Source organism: Microcebus murinus, chromosome 11, assembly GCF_040939455.1.
Source record: "Microcebus murinus isolate Inina chromosome 11, M.murinus_Inina_mat1.0, whole genome shotgun sequence".
NCBI lineage: Eukaryota > Metazoa > Chordata > Mammalia > Primates > Cheirogaleidae > Microcebus > Microcebus murinus.
This window is the reverse complement of record NC_134114.1, coordinates 39,009,799-39,029,486: the sequence shown is the minus strand read 5'-3', so window position 1 is coordinate 39,029,486 and position 19,688 is coordinate 39,009,799. Positions and strand designations below refer to the sequence as shown.

The 19,688-nt window shown below is 36.8% G+C and overlaps 2 protein-coding genes across 3 annotated transcripts in view; one reads left to right on the top strand and one right to left on the bottom strand.

The window, feature by feature from the left end:
* The window catches only part of MTREX (Mtr4 exosome RNA helicase), a 91,975-nt gene extending 75,788 nt beyond the window's left edge, over positions 1 to 16,187 (bottom strand). The window contains exons 1-5 of the mRNA XM_012775694.3: positions 15,812 to 16,187; positions 9,296 to 9,433; positions 7,921 to 7,987; positions 4,271 to 4,333; positions 3,190 to 3,302 (exon numbers count right to left, since the gene is read on the bottom strand). Coding sequence (XP_012631148.1) covers positions 3,190 to 3,302; positions 4,271 to 4,333; positions 7,921 to 7,987; positions 9,296 to 9,433; positions 15,812 to 15,945 — 515 coding nt within the window. The 5' untranslated portion in view covers positions 15,946 to 16,187. The remainder of the gene's footprint in view (positions 1 to 3,189; positions 3,303 to 4,270; positions 4,334 to 7,920; positions 7,988 to 9,295; positions 9,434 to 15,811) is intronic.
* A 6-nt stretch (positions 16,188 to 16,193) lies between these two features.
* The window catches only part of DHX29 (DExH-box helicase 29), a 42,578-nt gene continuing 39,083 nt past the window's right edge, over positions 16,194 to 19,688 (top strand). Inside the window, exon 1 of one of the 2 annotated variants that reach the window (XM_012775691.3) lies at positions 16,194 to 16,554. In XM_012775691.3, the coding sequence (XP_012631145.1) occupies positions 16,374 to 16,554 (181 nt within the window). In that variant the 5' untranslated portion in view covers positions 16,194 to 16,373. The remainder of the gene's footprint in view (positions 16,555 to 19,688) is intronic. The other variant, XM_012775693.2, reaches the window with a different exon arrangement.

Below are 19,688 nucleotides of genomic sequence, written 5' to 3'. Positions count from 1 at the left end.
AAAAACCCAGAGTCTAAGATTATAAACACACTAGATAGTATTAAAAGAAAATTAGGCCGGGCGCTGTGGCTCACGCCTGTAATCCTAGCTCTTGGGAGGCCGAGGCGGGCGGATTGCTCAAGGTCATGAGTTCAAAACCAGCCTGAGCAAGAGTGAGACCCTGTCTCTACTATAAATAGAAAGAAATTAATTGGCCAACTGATATATATATAAAAAATTAGCCGGGCATGGTGGCGCATGCCTGTAGTCCCAGCTACTCGGGAGGCTAAGGCAGGAGGATCGCTGGAGCCCAGGAGTTTGAGGTTGCTGTGAGCTAGGCTGACGCCACGGCACTCACTCTAGCCTGGACAACAAAGTGAGACTCTGTCTCAAAAAAAAAAAAAAAAAAGAAAAGAAAATTAGACATTGCAAAAAAAAAAAAGATGAAAAATCTTGAAGTCATAGCAATAGAACTTATCCAAAATTAACAGAGAATAAACCCAAAAGATAAAATAATAATAAAAAGAACATCCATGGGCTGTGGGACAACTTAAAAGTAGCTTGCTGTAAATATAATTGGAGTCCCTGAAGGAATAAAAGGAGGGGAAATATTTAAAGTAAAGAATGGCTGAAATTTCCCCAAATTTGATGAAAGCTGTATTGATAATAAATTCATAGGTCTAAGAAACTTAACAAACTCAAGCATAAGAAACATGACAGAAACTATGTTAAAGTCACATCATTACTAAACTGCTTAAAGTCAGTGATAAAATTTAGAGAACCAAAACATCCAATCAAAGCAATATGCAAAGAGCAGGAAAATACTGATCCATAATGAAGAGAAAAGTCAATCCACCAAAACAGACTAGGAAATAACACAGATGAAAGAAGTAGTCACAAGGACATTAAACAACTTTTATAACTGTATTCCATATGTTTAAGAAGCTAAAGGAAAAGCTAAAGAGACATGGAAGATACTAAAAATAAGTAAATTTAACTTGAGGCAAAGAAATTATAATATCTTAGATTAAAAATGCACTCAATGCGATTAACAGCAGATTAGAAAATTTGGATGCAAAAATAAATTTTAAAACATAGCATTAGAAATGACCCAAAAATTAAACTCAAAAGAAAAAAAGGAACATTGCACCAGTGAGTTGTGAGACAACTTTAGGTGGCCTAATACAAACAAACTGCTTAAAACCAATGATACAGATAAAATCTTAAAAGCAGCCAGATGGAAAAAGAGACATGATGTACAGAACAAAGGTAAGGATCATAGTGGATGTCTTGTTATAAACTATGCAAGTCAAAAGCAATCTTAAGGCCAGGCGCGGTGGCTCACGCCTGTAATCCTAGCTCTCTGGGAGGCCGAGGCGGGCGGATTGCTCGAGGTCAGGAGTTCGAAACCAGCCTGAGCAAGAGCGAGACTCCGGCTCTACTATAAATAGAAAGAAATTAATTGGCCAACTAATATATATACAAAAAAAATTAGCCGGGCATAGTGGCGAATGCCTGTAGTCCCAGCTACTTGGGAGGCTGAGGCAGGAGGATTGCTTGAGCCAGGAGTTTGAGGTTGCTGTGAGCTAGGCTGACGCCATGGCACTCACTCTAGCCTGGGCAACAAAGCGAGACTCTGTCTCAAAAAAAAAAAAAAAAAAAAAAGCAATCTTAAAAGAAAAAAAATTAGAATTTTATCTCAAGGAAAAATATCTTTCAAAAATGAAAAAGATTTTTTTAGACATAACAAAAGTTAAAAATTTTTCATCAGATTTGCCCTACGATAAATGCTAAAGGCATTTCTTCAGACAGAAGGAAAATGATGCCATACAGAAAAATGGATCAACCATAACCTATCAATACCTATAAAGTTATTTTTAAAACATATCAAGAACATTTTACAGACATATCAAATTGAATATAACAAAATGTGTGGGAAGCAGCTACTACAATATTACATGGAAATTTCCATGACTAAAAGCGTATGCTAGAAAAAGAAAGGTCTTAAATCAATTACCTCCTCTGCTTCTTAAGAAAACTAGAAAGAAAAGCAAATGAAGTCCAAAGTAGAAGAAAATAAAGATCAGAGTGAAAAATCAATGAAACAGAAAACAGAACAGAGAAAAATCAATGAAACCAAAACCTGTTTTTTGTGTGTGAAGACCAATACAATTAATAGACCTCTAACCAGATTAATCAGGAAAAAAAACCCGCAGAAAGGCCGGGCGCTGTGGCTCACGCCTGTAATCCTAGCTCTTGGGAGGCCGAGGCGGGTGGATTGCTCAAGGTCAGGAGTTCAAAACCAGCCTGAGCAAGAGCGAGACCCCGTCTCTACTATAAATAGAAAGAAATTAATTGGCCAACTGATATATATATAAAAAATTAGCCGGGCATGGTGGCGCATGCCTGTAGTCCCAGCTACCCGGGAGGCTGAGGCAGAAGGATCACTGGAGCCCAGGAGTTTGAGGTTGCTGTGAGCTAGGCTGACGCCACGGCACTCACTCTAGCCTGGGCAACAAAGCGAGACTCTGTCTCAAAAAAAAAAAAAAAAAAACCCGCAGAAACAAATATTACCCTGATACCCAAACCAGAAAGACATATAATAAAACTAAAAACTAATACCCCCTATGAAGACAGATGCAAAAATTCTTAACAAACCAAACTGAATCCAACAATATGTAATAGGGTTATATGTCATGACCAAGTGAAGTTTATCTCAGGTTTATCATTTAAAAAACCAAAGTAATTCATCATACTAGCAGAACCAAAAAATAATTTCAATAAATGCAAAAAAAAAAAAAACCCATTTGAGAAAATCCAGTATCTAAATATTTTATGTGTGTGTATATATACAAATACACAGATAAAATCTCTGCAAACTAGGAATAGAGGAGAACTTCCTCAAACTGATAAAAGGCATCCATGAAAAACCCATACATAGGTAATATCATGCTTAATGATAAAAACCTAAGTATTTTTTCCCTAATCAGGAACAAGGCAAGAATACCCCCTTTCATCACTTCTACTGAACATTGTACTGGAGGTCCTAGCCAGTACACTAAGACAAGAAAAAAAAAAAATTAAAGTTATTCAAAATAGAAAGAGACTAGTAAAACTGTCTTTACTTGCAGAAATCAAACAGAAAGAAACTTTTAAAGAGATGAGAAACAAAGTGATTTTAAGATTTTATTTAAAAAGAGAGCTACTTACTCAGCGCATACAGTTTTTCCTGCTGATGTATGTGCAGATACTAAAACAGACTGATTATTATCAACACATTGAATGGCTTCTCTTTGAAAAGCATCAAGAATAAATGGGTATTCCTATAAAAACAAAATATTAGTATCTGCATGAAAATACCTAGGCATATCAGAGCACACTTAAAATCAAAAGAGATTACTCCTAAAAGCATTCTGGGAGCATTCTGTTGTGATTCTACTTAGAAAACATACTACCCACTAATGAAAATTAGGAATAAAAACCATCTTTATCCAGACAGTATAGAAGTTAATTCTGCTTTCAATTATTACACTTATTACATTATGTTTGTATATATTATTAATAAAATCATTACAATTTATAAAAAACATGCTCTGTGGTAGGTACTATGCAACATATTTTCCATATATTATTATTAATTTTCCCTTCTTACACAGACATTTCTTTTCATAGATGGGAACTCTGAAGTGCTGAAAAGTCAAGTCCCTAAGTTCACGCAGCAGAGGCAGAATAATATGTCTATTAGACTTGAAGAATTTATGCTTACTACACCATATTGCCTTTTTTTATTTACAGATTACTTGGAAAGTTCAACCTTAAAAATCTGTTAACCTTTTAAGTTCTATCAGCACTTTGAAATCCATCTAGTAAAAGCAGAGTTTGGGTTTCACTAGACACTTGTTAAACTGCTAAAACTATAGGCAAAATTTGTATACATGCATTTATCTAACTTTCTTCTTTTAATTTTCATCCCTTTAATAATGAAAAAGTTACAGAAATTAAAACACACACACAAATGTGACTTCCTCCTGGATGTCTAACTTTCATTATTTTTAAAAGGCTGAGAATCACAATTTTAATGTTTTAAAATTTCATCACATGATAGTTGGTTTCTAGCATGGTTTCTTATTTGATTCTCACTATATCATTTTTCCTCAGTTGACTTCTTGATACACATACATATACACACACACATACACACACAGGGAAGTAGAATCTCATTTGAAATAGTTTATTTTTAAGAAAAAAAGACTCACAAAACTGTACAAACTATATCATCCAAAGTACAGACCTTTGCAGCTTTTCCAACTCGAGGTTTAAGTGGTAAATAATCTTCATCTGCAGGAAGTGCAACCTGATGTCAAAGTTAAAAACAAAAAATCATCAACTTACTATTTGAGAATTGATGCACTGAGCACTAATCACTGATAGTTTGAAAAGAAAAGTGATGAACAAGAAGTGTTTCTGAAAGCCTTAGACACTGTAAATTAAACAACTGTCTTTAAGAACAAAGCAAAAAAACTAAAGTTTCAACATTCAAAAAATACCTCTACTAGCATTTGTCTAATCATAATTGAAAGCTTATGTTTATCTCACTGAAGAAATTGTGTGTTTATTAAGGTCTAGGACTTATCTTGGGTATCTTTATATTTTCCATACCTAATTTACAGCCTGACATTAATTAATGCTCAAAAAACCTGAAAAGACAAAACAGGATGTCACCATATGAAAGAAAACTATGTAAAACAAAATAGTCACTATATTCCAGAACAGGAATTTAATTTTCCTCCAGCGAAGATTAAGACCTGGAGTTCCCAATATGCTTAAATCCCTGTGACTTAAAAGTTAATGCTAGAATATTTACATATTCCTAACTGTACAGTAGGAACCTAACCAATTAATGTATAAATAGTTCACAGGATCAAGTAAAGTACACACAGAAATTAGGAATCATTTCAAAGAGCAAAACTTCAATAAACAAATATTAGATAAGATTAGCTGCCTTAGAAATATTGAGATTGTTAGTAAACCTGGAATTCAATTATAATCAAGGTGATGTGAGTAGTTTCAGAAAGGAATGACTGAATCTGACTATAATTAAGAAAAGTAAAATCTAATAAATTATAAAACCTTATAAATAATACCCAGTATGAAAAATGTGTCAAGAAATGTGATGCTCTAAATGAAATCTATCAAAGGGTACTAAAAGTTAGATTTGATAGTTTATCCAGCACAGTTCAGCAAGAGTTAACTTACAAGTTGTTTTTATTAGTTAATGAACACTTCTGGGGGATAGTGATAGTTTTCATCAGCTTTTCCTTTAAGACAATATATTTCCCTTTATTATAATTCTTATTCCCAGGTATTAAATAGTTTAATAGTGAGAAGATGATTTATCCATTAAATTAAGTTTGAAATGAGATTCTTCAATATATCTCCATCTTTTACAGGTATGATGAAAGTGAGTCTATCCTAAAGTGTCCAATTCTTGACACCATTAACAAAATCAAATTCCTAGATCTGAAAACATTAACAACTCTAAATCATGGTGTAATCTCCACTAAGGTACAACCAACTTGTGGTACATAACTGGTTGGTTAGTTGACCTCCCTTACCATCTCTCCTAATACTTTCTATGACATGAACAAGAAGAATATCAGTATAGATTTTTAACATCTCTTGGATATAACAGCAAAAACAAAATTATGTTTTCACATCCATGAGAGTCAAAGAGTTATGTTTTACTCTTAGAACAATCTGGGTAACACTAATATATGACATGTAGAAGAGAAGAAGTCTTAAGAGACTAAGGAGTCAGAAAAATAGAAAACCAGCAGGATGATCAAGAGTCAAATACTTAGCAATTATTCCCTGGTGATTTTTGATAGAGCAGCTTCAAAGAAATAGAGAGAAGAAATCTAACTGGTAGATTAAAAAATGAATGGAAGTTTGGAAAGTCTAATAGGGGTTCTTTAAACAGACAACTCTGAGAAGGAAGGGATCATGTCTCTTTTGTTATGTCTTTATCTTCAATATATAATAAAATGCACCAAGTACTCAAAAGGTAAGTATTAAATAAATGAGTACGATTTGTGAGGAAAAAAATGCAAGTTCCCTACCACATAACAGAAACACTGTGCTAGCCTGGAGTGCTCAAGAAATTGTTACAAAGTAGATTAAGCAAGTACCAGGATAACTAGGGGTGAAGGGAGTGCCCAGTACTTTTTTGCCAAAACAGCCAGCTCAGACCAGTCCTCACTGCTTTAAAACTGCTTTAGCTGTCTTACAGTGCTCTTTAGCTAACTGTAATACTAAAATCTGTCTACTAGAAAATGATATTATTAACATAACATAGGTTGTATGACAGCCCATGATGACAGTACCACCCAGGGGTGATTTGTTTCACTGTGAACAATGTTACAATGCAAAAATTTTGCTTCACTCATTGCCAGGGGATTTAAGGCAGCAAAAATGATGCAGATTGAGCATGCAAGAAAGAAATTCCTATGCCGCCCAGGAGCAAGTGCCCTTGTAAGCAGCCTCTAATAAAGTCATCTAACTCAGCAAGGTGGACTTGTCTGAGTCACTCTTTGGTGTCCTGGCTCCCTCTCAGTTTGCGGGACATTTTTTCAATACTGTCCCAGGATTTTCCTCAAACTATAGGGAAGAAGAAAACCACACAGTGGGTGAAAAGCAACCTAGCACAAAAGAGAAACCTGTAAAGTCCATATACTAATAAGAAATGGCAAATAGAAAAAATGAGACTCTAGAAACAGTCAAAGAAAAATGAAAAGAAACAAGGTCTTAGTGGGGACAGTATAAGATACAACCAAGAACAATGGCAGAACCACCATCCTTAGCCCAGAAGGGAGATGTGACAAGTACAGATAGGCTTGGTAATTGAGGTTATAATCAGAGGACACTCAATTTAATATCCTCAAGCTTCTGAAGTATGAAGTAAAATAAGTCTGCTGAGAAAATGAGAAGAGGTGACAGAATGGTGGGCTTGAAGATGATTGTGGAGCACAGAAAGAGTTTTTGACCTCCTGAGGAATTGTGTGTGTGTGTGTGTGTGTGTGTGTGTGTGTGTGTGTGTGTGTTTTCCCATCATTTGTAAGCCTAGAGGATTGAACAGGTTCTAACATAAATCTTGAAGGAATGATCAGATGGACATTATACCAGCCAGACTAAGTGCTCTTTCTAAAGAAACATAAAGGACTTTCAGTAGAAAAATAGGTATTTTAAAAGATAAGGTTCTAAATTTATATCAAAAGCAATTTTTGTTAATTTGGAATTACTGTTTATTCAATAGACTTCTCAAAAGATTCTCCAAGTACCAGTAATTCTAACTTGCTGTAAGGTTCATACTGTAATGATAAAAGGCTTAAGAGGGAAATAGTGTTATAGTGTTCCCTTATGTCCTTCCCCCATTCATGTTTAAATTCTCATAGCTAAATGGATACCACAAGCTATCAATGACCACCATCTTGTGGCAGAACAAAGACACTGCAATTTCTCAGTCATTGGAGCAAGACATAAATTAAGATGTAATCTGCAAAAATAGCACTGTTACTTGACTTTAGTAGCATGAAAATGAACATGTACTAAATACTCTGTACTGAGTACTTTTCTTATATAATCTTCATAACCACCCCATGAGGTAGATCCCCTTATTCCAAATTTACAAATTAAAAAACCAATGTTCAAAGAGGTTAAGAAATTTACCCAAGATTGTAGTTAGGAAAAATGCTGGGTCAGGATTGAATTCAGGTTTAATTACAAAAACCCCCAGCTCTTCCATTAGATTATGTGCACCCCAAACAAACTATTTGTTGTTTCAAAGGCCCTCAAGGCTAAACTGCCTGGTGACCATTATACTAGACAGTTCAAAGAAAAATTACATCTATTAACACTAACCTACTGTATGCCATTTGCACTTACCTCATGTGTACACCCTTCAACAGTTTCAACTGACTGTACCTTGACTCTGGGCATCAGATCTGCCAAACTTCAAAAGAATATTGTTAAAGTTACATAAAAATAAGTTATTTTTCTATAAGCTTCTCATCTGCAATGTTAAGGAAAATGATGCTGCCCAATAATCAGTATTCCAAATCAGAAAAACTTTTGCTATTCAGAAATTGTTTCACATTATTCACATATATGCTGAAAATTCAAAATGGTCATTTAACATTTCTTTTTTTTTCCTTTGAGACAGTCTTCTATCGCCCCAGCTACAGTGCAGTGGCATCATCATAGTTCATAGCAACCACAAACTCCTTGGCTCAAGGGATCCTCCTGCCTCAGCTTCCCAAAGTGCTAAGATTACAGGCATGAGCCACAGAGCCCAGTTACCATCTTTTACTACGAATACACAACAGACTGGCAACTATATTATTCAAGGAATTATGTCAGCTTAGTTCCAATAACTTCCTTAAATAAAAAGTACTTCCACAAAGCATTGTCATACTTCAAAACACAAAGCTGGTTATAAAAACCATTATACAATAGAAAGTACAAAATATGCTAGACCAATTCAGATGTTGCTATAATTTATGGAAGTTTTCCTTATTGTCTTCAAAATTGCAAGTTATGTTCATCTAGGTTCTCTGGTCTTTGAAAGGACACAACTGCTGATAAACTGAAGAAAAATAGATGAGTATCTGTGGTAGATTCATTACTCTCTTATTTATTGTGCTTCTGATATTTCCCTTAAGTTAATAATAATATTTTGGATAAACTCAAAAGTTTCAACAGTAAGAAACAACAATTTTATGCTACCAATAGTATTTTACAACCTATTACAGTCGCTTGGGCAAATGGTATATCTTAAATATTTAAGTGACACATCTGTCCCTATTTGTAGTAGATGATTTTATTAGCCACAACAGTTAAATGGTTAAAAAAAAAAAAAAAACACAGAAAGAATAAACTCTTCATGGTAGGGTCAAGCTAGAATATGGCACACATGAAGGGAGAAGCAAAGTTGTAAAGATCACCACCACAACAGGAAACAGGCCACCTCAAGATACTGGCATTAACTTTTCAAAATCAGATATATAACCAGCTATTTCAGCCACAGATATCCATGGTGGGAGTCTTAAAATTCATAGTCACTGTATTCCTACATGTTATCTTCTAATCGCCAAAATTCAGATGTCTTATATTTACAGCTTGTATGTATACAGAATATTTATCTTTCTTTCTCTAACTTAGCAAATACTTTTTAAAAATATTAACATATAACCAATTTTTAAAATTTCATGCAACCACCTAAATTAAGAGTTACTAACACTTATGACTATGGAAATATTACCTTAAGTCTTCAGTTATTGACTCTTCTATCCTTGGCTTCTTTCCAAAGATAGGTTCGTCTGTGCCTTCAAAATCTGCATCTCTCTTATTTTTTCCACTATTAGTTGACTCTGATTGTAATTTGCCATCAAAACGTTTACTGAAAAGTAAATAGTTCAGAATTAATTCCACAGTATCAGTTCTTACTTTATGAGTGAAACCATAAAATGCTGCTTCATAGTATTAACAGTCATATTTTAAATAGATGAATTTACAAATCAAAGCTGGCTAGAGCCCAGAATACTAAATTTATGACTAGTAAAACTGAACATTAAAAGTAAAAAGGAACATTATTCCTTTTGCATTTCATATTTTCTTGGAAAGTTTATTTTAAAAATATTTTAAAACTCACATTAACATAACTATTAACATAATTTTCTTTAAAATTATAAATTAAGACACCATTAGATATTTATATGAGGACCTTCAATAAACATTTAAAGCCTTCTCTGATGGCATGATGTGACTATTTGGAAGAAAATTTTTTTTGTAGTTGGATTTGCTGGTCAAAAGTAGTGACAATAGATGGTGCTCAGTAGACTGCATATCCATAGGGGAATCCACTCTGACCTCTACCCCCATCATACACAAAAATCGATTCCATGTGAATTTCAAATATAACTATGAAAAGGCAAAAACAATAGACTCCAGAATAAGAAAATTATCTCCATGATTTCTTAAACAGGACATAAAACTTCTCACCAAAAAGTGTGGTAAATTGAACACACTAGAATTAGGAATTTCTGTTAATCAAAAGGCATTAAAGGAGCAAAGAGATAAGAGTGGGAGAAGATATCTAAAACATAACTTTAAAAGGCATCTGAAATAGAGGGGTGAGGATAATAAATCATTTAAAAGACAACCCAATTTAAATAATGAGCAAAAGACTTAACAGGCTCTTTACAAAAGATGATACACAAATGGGCAACAAGCATATGAAAAGGAGCTCACCATCATTTCTTATCAGTGAAGTGTAAATTAGACAATAACAGGTCAGTTGCTCAAAGTTTTTGGTTTCAGAATCTTTCCCCCATTTTAAAAGTTATGAAGGACTGCAAAGAATTTTGTTTATGTTGTTATATTTATTGCCATTGTTAGATTTTGAAACTAAATTTTTTTTAAATATTTACTTATTGCTTCACTTTAAAATGCAACAATAAAACCACCACATATTAACATAATTACCATTTTTGGTAAAAAAAAAAAAAGTAACCATTTTCTAAAAACAATTTTTAATGAGAATGCCATTGTTTTATATTTTTGCAAACCTCTTTAACATCTGGCTTAATAGAAACAGCTGGACTCTTATCTGTTTCTATATTCAACTTGTTGTGATACATTGTTTTGGCTGAAGCATATGAAGAAAAATCCAGCCTCATACAGATGTGTAGTTGAAAAAGGGCAGAGAATTTTAATAGACTTGAGATAATTGTGGCTCTCCCCCTTTGATCCCACACCAAAATCAATCATACTTTGAGAATCACTACTACAGCTACAGTCATGAATTGTACAAACAATACTAAACCAAAGCCAGATGCAAAATATATTTTAAATGATTCAATTTATATAGCAGTAACAAACATGTTAGGTTGCCCTGTAACCTAACATTTTCAAAGGTTCTAGGGATTGGGACATGGACACCACCAGGGGATCATCACTTTGCCTACCACACTGTCTTTTTTTTTTTTTTTTTTTTTTTGAGACAGAGTCTTGCTTTGTTGCCCAGGCCATGGCATCAGCCTAGTTCACAGCAACCTTAAACTCCTGGGCTCAAGCAATCCTTCTGCCTCAGCCTCGGGAGTAGCTGGGACTACGGGCATGCACCACCATGCCCGGCTAATTTTTTCTATACATATTAGGTGGCCAATTAATTTCTTTCTATTTATATTAGAGACGGGGTCTCACTCTTGCTCAGGCTGGTTTCAAACTCCTGACCTCGAGCAATCCCCACCCCACCCCACCCTGGGCCTCTCAGAGTGCTAGGATTACAGGTGTGAGCCACCGCGCCTGACCAACCACATTGTTGAAAACGCAAGATGGTACACCTCCTGTGGAGTGGAAATTTAGCAACATCTAGCCAAAATACACACTTAGTTACCCTTTGACCTAGTAGTTCCAATTCTAGGAATCTAAGGCAAAGATAAAACAGCAAAAAACAGACATGTACAAGGGTATTTATTGCTACATCCTTTGTAATAACAAAAGACTAAAAGTAATACAACATTCATTAAGAGCACTGATTGAATCAATCCAACACAATAGATTACAGCTATGCGGCTATAAAAAAGATCTCTATATATTGATATGGAATGATCTCTGTCCTAATATTAAGCGAAAAAAGCAAACTAAATTACAGTTTTTAAATGTTATCACAAGAAGTGAGGAGTGAAGGCAGACATGCACGTGTGTGCATGCACATGTACACAATTTGGTATTTTCGAAAAGAAATAAGGAACAAAAGCAAAAACTGAAGGAGAGGGAGGAAACAGGACAGAAGGGCAGGATGGAAGCAAGAATGTACATTTTATATTTTTCATTTGGGAACCATAACATGTTTCACATTAATTCTTAAAAATTAAATTTTTAGCAATACTTAAAAACTGAAAATACACTGAAACAAATGAACACAATAAATATCAGGTTAGTAGCATAAACATTTAGAGAAAAGAACTATTATAGAGTATTTACTGTTGGTGTGATTTATTTTAAGGACAAACAGAACCATAAACTGCATTTAATATTTTATTCCTAATAGCAACATTATCACTCTTATTTTTAAGCTATTATAGGTAAGATAAAACTTAATCAGGTACTTGTCATTAGGAATGTGAATTTTCAGCAAAAAACCAAAAAGGATACACAATCATAAAAATCAAAGATAAATTAAAAACCCTATGATATGAATTGCATTAGAAATGTCAGTATGAATTGTATTTTTCCTAAGATTCCCTAGTTCTGTGCACAATAAAGACAAAAAAGCAATGAAATCCAGCAGCATCGTGCATTCTAAGCACTAAATAACATTTCTCACTATAAGGAACTAGACACTCCTTAGAGAAATAGCTGATTCCAGATTTGGGGCTGAAAATGTATAGTGAGTCCAGAAAATCCAGAAAGAATATAAGCTATCAAAAGATTGATGGGGTCTTGAAAAAAAGATGCAAAGCCAACTTGAAGGGCTCTCACTGACTTAACACTAAAATCCAAGTATCAAAAATAATAATGGAAACAACTCAAATGTCCATTAACAGATGAAGGTTTAAACAAATATGGTATATCCAAAAAACAGAATACTATTCAGCAATAAAAAGAAACAAACTACTGATACATGCCATAACAAGAATGAATCTCAAAAACCTTAGACTGAGTAAAAGAAGCCAGCCAGGTAAAATGGAATACATACTGTAAATAAAATTCTTAACAAATTTAAATAAAATTCTAGAAAATACAAGCAGTTCTACAGTGACAGAAAGATCAGTGATTACCCGGGAACTGGGGTGGTGATAGGGATGCATCAAAAAGGGGCAAAAGGCTGGGCACGGTGGCTCACACCTATAATACCAATGCTCTGGGAGGCTGAGGTGGGAGGATTGCTTCAGGCCAGAACTTTGAGACCAGCCTGGGCAACAAAGCAGGATCTCATCTCTACAAACAAAAAAATTAGCTAGTATGGTGGTACATGCCTATAGTCCCAGCTACCCAGGAGACTGAGGCAGGATGATCATTTGAGCCCAAGAGTTCAAGGCTGTAGTGAGCTACGATGAGGCCACTGCACTCCAGCCTGGGTAACAGAGTGAGATTCCATCTCTTTGGGGAGGGGTGGGTGCAGTGAGCAACACAAAAACTATGGAGGTGATGAAAATGTGTTATCTTGATTGTGGTGATGGTTTACTGTACTTCAATTATATCCTAATAAGGTTTAAAAAAAAAAAGAAAAAGAAAATAAGTGAAAGAAGTAAAACACATCAAATAAATAAAAATCTATCCATTCATCCAGAGGCTAAATACATAATCATATGCCCATATTGGTCACCATTAGAAGTTTCTTTAGGGCACAACTTATCTCTCTTAAAATTGATAAAAGTGAAAGAATCAAGTATTTATCCTGACTTTTCCTTATGAATTGTATTAATATTTCAAGGTAAACAAACAGTTGATTAGAGAATGTTCTTTTTTTCCTATAGATGGATTTTAGGCAATAAATGCAGAAAGAAATGATAAAAATAGAAAATCACAGGTGTGTATTATACTCACCTCACATTTCAATTTCCAAGTCATATTTTACAACTACTAATGAAATAATGGACCTAGGCAATCATCAACAGGTGTGAAAGGTTGATGAGGGATTAGACTGACACTATTTTAACTGACTTATCAATCTCAGAAGAGTGGAACAATCAGACATTGTGTGTCTCCTGGTGTAATGCAATAGGAAATATGTTGTGCCACTATAAAGTATTGTTCTGTAAAATAATTGAACCTGAATCTAATCAAGCCACGAAATCAGCATTGATATATAACACACATAATGCAAGCTATGTATATAATTTGAAATTCTCTAGGTATCCACATTAAAAACAGGTAAAATAAATTTAATACATTTCATTGAACTCAACATATGTAAAATATTACCACTTCAATTATAATCAAGATAAAAATTAATGAGAATTTTACAATTTTTTTCATATTAAGTTTTCAAAATCTTGTGTGTATTTTACACTTACCTCGCATTTCAATTTACAAGTCATATTCTAAGTGCTCAATAGCTACATGTGAATAGCGACTATTATATCAGACAGTGCAGCTCTAGAAATAAGGACGGTTTATGGTAAATACTTGAGGATAAAGGAGTAAATTAAATGACAGCTTAAGAAAGCAAATCCAGACCAGTGCGGTGGCTCACGCTTGTAATCCTAGCACTCTGGGAGTGCCAAGGCAGAAGGATGGCTCAAGGTCAGGAGTTCAAAACCAGCCTGAGCAAGAGTGAGACACCGTCTCTACTAAAAATAGAAAGAAATTAATTGGCAAAGCAAAAATATATAGAAAAAATTAGCCAGGCATGGTGGCACATGCCTGTAGTCCCAGCTATTCGGGAGGCTGAGGCAGGAGGATCGCTTGAGCCCAGGGAGTTTGAAGTTGCTCTGAGCTAGGCTGACGCCATGGTACTCACTCTAGCCAGGGCGACAAAGTAAGACTCTGTCTCAAAATAAAAAAATTTTAAAAAAAGCCACTTAACAGTATGTAACACTCATTTTAAGTGTATCTCTTAGTAACTCTTATTTTTATTTTATTTTGAGACAGAGTCTCACTCTGTTGCCCGGGCTAGAGTGCCATGGCATCAGCCCAGCTCACAGCAACCTCAATCTCCAGGGCTCATGAGATCCTACTGCCTCAGCCTCCCGCGTAGCTGGGACTACAGGCATGCGCCACCAAGCCCGACTAATTTTTTCTATATATTTTTAGTTGGCCAATTAATTTCTATTTCTAGTAGAGACAGGTCTCGCTCTTGCTCAGGCTGGTTTCGAACTCCTGACCTTGAGCGATCCCCCACCTAGGCCTCCCAGATTTGATATCCTGGTACGCGGTGAGCCACCGCGCACGGCCTATACAGTAACTTTAAAATGTGTATCTGTTCTATCGTCTTACCTAGACCAAATTCCTCGAGAGCAAAATCATATGTAATTTCATTTCAAGCATCTATCAGGTATCTCCCCTTCCATGTCAAGAGTACATTTTGTTGATTAATAATGAGTCACCTTACTTTATCTAATTCAAGTTATAGCTTTTCCTTGTTCTACTATAAACAGTTTTGTACACTTTTTGGTGGTTATATGCATGAATATATACATATGTGTAAGATCCAGTAATTTTAAAGAATTTTCTAAACAAACTCATGATAGCTAGCGTTCGTTAGTTTATAATGTGCTAAACGTTGTTAGGTACTTTACACGTATTACCTCATTTAATCCTCACAACAACCCTAGTAGTAGGGACTACTATCTCCATTTTATGAGAGAGAAAACTACAGCTCGGAGATTAAATTTCTCTCCTTTCTCCAGTTACTATTTGCCCTTACTCCCCCCCACCCAAATCAATTCAAATCACTTTTCTAAGCTTCTTCCCCCTTTACTCAACTAATCGCTTGTTTTGCTTATTAAGCAACACGTGCCAGGTGTGCTGGTGCAGTGATTATACAACCTAACGGATAGCTTACCTGCCCGCACCTCACCGCGAAGATAGGGGTAAAGCTAGCAACACAGACGTAAGGAAAGTGAAGCGTTAGAAGCTCACGCTGCCTGTCTACAGACCCCGTTTCCCCAACCAACATTCTCCCCACTCCAACTTTCTCCTCAAACCCCTTCACTTACCGACGCCACTCAATGTACACCTCACTTTCGCGTGCTCTTCCTAAGAGAGTCGTGCTTTCTTCCTTTAGCACCAAAATAAGAAATAAAAACAACTGGTACATTTTCCTTACCCGGCCTTGTCGGCAGACCCTGGAGGCCCCTTCCATTTCCCTTTCTCCTTTTCCTTGTCTTTTTTGGTTCCGGCCGCAGTGGTCGAGTCATCCTCAAACACGCTAAATAGCTCATCCCCGAAGGCGTCCGCCATCTTTCAGAGCTGCGAGACCGAATTTCCTTCCTACCCACGATGCCTCGCGACAGCACAGACAGTGACGCCCAGTGAAGGCAAAACAGTGGCCCGTGGGAGACAAAATAAGTCGAGTCGCACGACGCACGGAAATTCTCTCTGGACTTTTTCCCTTTTTGATCTTTCTTTTCCTTTCCGACCTCTACTGAGTAGGCAGCTCAATGGCTAAGAGAGAGCAGGGCGCCATGAGGCAGGTACTCGGGGACGCAAAAAGGCGGAGCCTGGAGAATCGGACCAATTGCAAGGCAGCGGTCGCCCCTGCCCGAAAAGCCCGGATGGAGGACGCAGGGTGGCGGCACTGGAGCCGGGGAATGTGAAGAGTTCTCTGTGGCTGTGCTGTGGTGGCGCCGGGGCCTGGGCTGTGAGCAGTCTTCTACCACAGCTGCAACATGGGCGGCAAGAACAAGAAACACAAGGCGCCGGCAGCCGCAGCGGCCCGGGCCGCCGTGTCTGCTTCAAGAGCCACATCCGCCGAGGCCGGACCTGCCGGGGAGGCCCAAAGCAAGAAGCCGGTGGCCAGGCCGTCCCCCGCCGCCGCTGCCAGCGCCAGGGATCCCCGAGTCAAGCAAGGTACGAGAGGTTGCCCGGCTATCTGTCCCGAGACCCTGCTGCTTGTCCGAAGGAAGGAACCTTTGAACCCGGACGGACCCTGGGACTCAAAATTTGTTATCTCCCACACCCGGGGTTTCTGGCTTTTCATGGGGTGGCTTTGGTTTAGTTCCGTCTAAGTTCATTGGAACTCCAAAATTCTGATGGTAACACTGTTGCAGCTTAGCGTTTCCCTTCCAAGAACAAAATAATTGCATTAGCTTCTGTTTCAGCAGAGATCCGTCCTGAGCCCTTATCTCAGCTAGATAGGCTAGTGCAGAGATGTTAGAGAGTGAAGTTCCTAACCTCTGGGTGCCAGCCCCATTTTTAACGGTGTCTCCACATATTCTGGGAAAAATCAATACTTAATAAGAATTACAATACTTACACACTAAACGTGGGTGTAGCCTATTGTGAAATTATATCGCTCTTTTCCTCAGCTATGTATTTTTGCTTACTGTGCAAAGTGGTTTGATAACTTGGTAATGGCCGATTCCTGCTGCAGATCAGCAGGCCACTATTATGGCTGGTTTCAAAAAATGAACGATCATGTGCTGTTTTATTCTGCCCGGGTTGTTTGCTTGTATTTCTTACTGGAATATTCAACAAATATTTATTGGCCATCTGTGTGTATATGCACAAGTACTTACCGTGTATGTGACACGTGTATCATTCCTCTGTTGGGGTTGAGGTGAGCAAAATAGAGACATCACGTTTCATGGAGCTTACCACTCTAAAGTTAGAGTTATAGGCATTAACTGATAACATAATGCTCTATCTAATTTTTACTGGGGAGAAGCAAGGATCATGGGTGGTCTCTGAAAAAGTGACAGTTAAGCTGAGATCAGGAGGATGAAAAAGAGTTAGCTCTAAAACAAGGCAGAAATAGTATTCTAGGCATAGGTAGTGAACACCATGTGCAAAGATCTTGAGTCAGGGAAAAGCTTGAAGACCTTGAGGAATTCATAGAATAAAGGTATTGCCAAAGGAGGAATCAGTCAGAAAAAGTAGGCAGGTACCAAACCTTTACCTAGAAAGTGGATAATAGTTCTTTGTTCGGCAATTTATTGTAATGTTTTAGTTACAAAGTTATTATGTTTGTAATTACAAATACATAGAATTAATCCTTGATTACTGAGGCAGTTTTCCTCTGTGGATCAATTTCTTTTTGACTTTTCCTCTGTCTTTTACTTACATTTCTCTGAATCGTTTGAACTTTCTGGTAGTCATTTGTTGTACAGTTTGGCCTCCCTTTCTTTGCTCCACCCCTCAAATGGGACCTTTTCTCAAGGTGTCAATCCTTGACAGTTTAGTCCCCTCCTACAGCCCTTCCGGGAAAGGTCATCTATTTCTATTACTTCTGTTATCTTTTCCTTTGTAGAAGACTTCTTTTCCAAGCTCAAGTCAGCCATTTCTATGTGTACCTGGCCCATTTGGCCCTATCTTTTGCTAACATCTCTACTTAACATGGCTAATACTAAACTACTCTTTCTTTTCAAACTAACTTTTCTTCCTACTTCCTTGTTTTTCTTTCTGTATTCCTGTTTATCTTAGGTCAAAAGTTACTTTTAATATTTTTCTTTCTTTCACTTAGTCTGTTGCCAAGCTCTGTGCAGTTTTCACTTATATGTCTTTCATATACCCTCTCACTTTTCATTTGTGTATTTGTGCGGTTCACACCCTAGTCTCATGAACTCCTGGATCACCAATAGAGCTTTTTAATGAGTCTCCCTAGCTTAGCTCATTTTTCCTTCTCCAATCTGTCTTGCTTATCAGCGTCAGATTTATTTTTCAGAAATGCTGCTTTGATCACAGCATTTCCCATTTTCTTCCACAGCATCCTCACTGACTTTATGATAAAATCCAAACCATTTAGTTAGCATCCAAGACCCCTTTTCCAGCCTTTTTACTAATCCTAGTGTTCAACTATAACAAATGTGGTGTATTTTCATTGTTCCAAATGGAACCATTGGCTTTCTCCTTCCTGATGTTTATTCTTGCCCTTTTCTTTTCTTTTCTTTTCTTTTCTTTTCTTTTCTTTTCTTTTCTTTTCTTTTCTTTTCTTTTCTTTCTTTTCTTTCCTTTTCTTTTCTTTTCTTTCTTTCTTTTTCTTTTTCTTTTTTTTTTTGACAGAGTCTCTCTCTGTTGCCCCAGCTAGAGTGCTGTGGCATCAGCCTAGCTCACAGCAACCTCAAACTCCTGGGCTCAAGTAATCCTATCACAGCCTCCCAAGTAACTGAGACTACAGGCAGGCACCACCATGGTTGGCTAATTTTTTCTATTTTTGGTAGAGACGGGGTCTCACTCTTGCTCAGGCTGGTCTTGAACTCCTGAGCTGAAATGATCTGCCCGCCTTGGCCTCCCAGAGTGCTAGGATCACAGGCATGAGCCACTGTGCCCAGCCCATCTTGCCATTTTCTTTTCACAGAGTGCAATCCATCTTAACATCAACTACCAAAACACTAAAATACCCATCTCAGATATCAACTGCTTTTTTGAATTCTTCCTGATATCCACAGTTCATATATCATAGTTATTTTCCTCATTGCTTTTGATAGTTAGGTCTTGCCTTATGGTATGTGAGGAATTATACATTTTATATATCCTAAAAAATTACAGAAGGTAAGAACTGTCACGGATATGTACTGACATCTCTGCAATATCTACTCCAGTGCTGTACATGTGTTTATTCAAAAAATTTCTTAGATAAATGATAAGCAAAAATCAAAGGTATTATTAAGAAGACCAGAAATCAAGAGAAAAAGAGATTAACTACTAAGTTTGTATAGATTTTTTTGTTTTTCTTTTTGGGTTTTTTTTTAAGAGATGGGTTCTTGCTCTGTCTCTCAGGCAGGAATGCAGTGATGTGAACACAGCTTCCTTGAACTCTTGGCTCAAGCTATCCTCCCCCTTCAGCCTCCCAAATAGCTGGTACTACAGGCATGCACCGCTGTGCCCAGCTATTTATTTATTTAATATTTGTAGAGACAGGGTCTTGCTCACTTAGTTGTCCAGACTGGCCTCAAGCCCTGGGCCTTTAGTGATCTTCCCACCTCGGCCTCCCAAAGTGCAGGAATTATAGGCATGAGTCACTGTGCTCAGCCTCTTGTGGTATT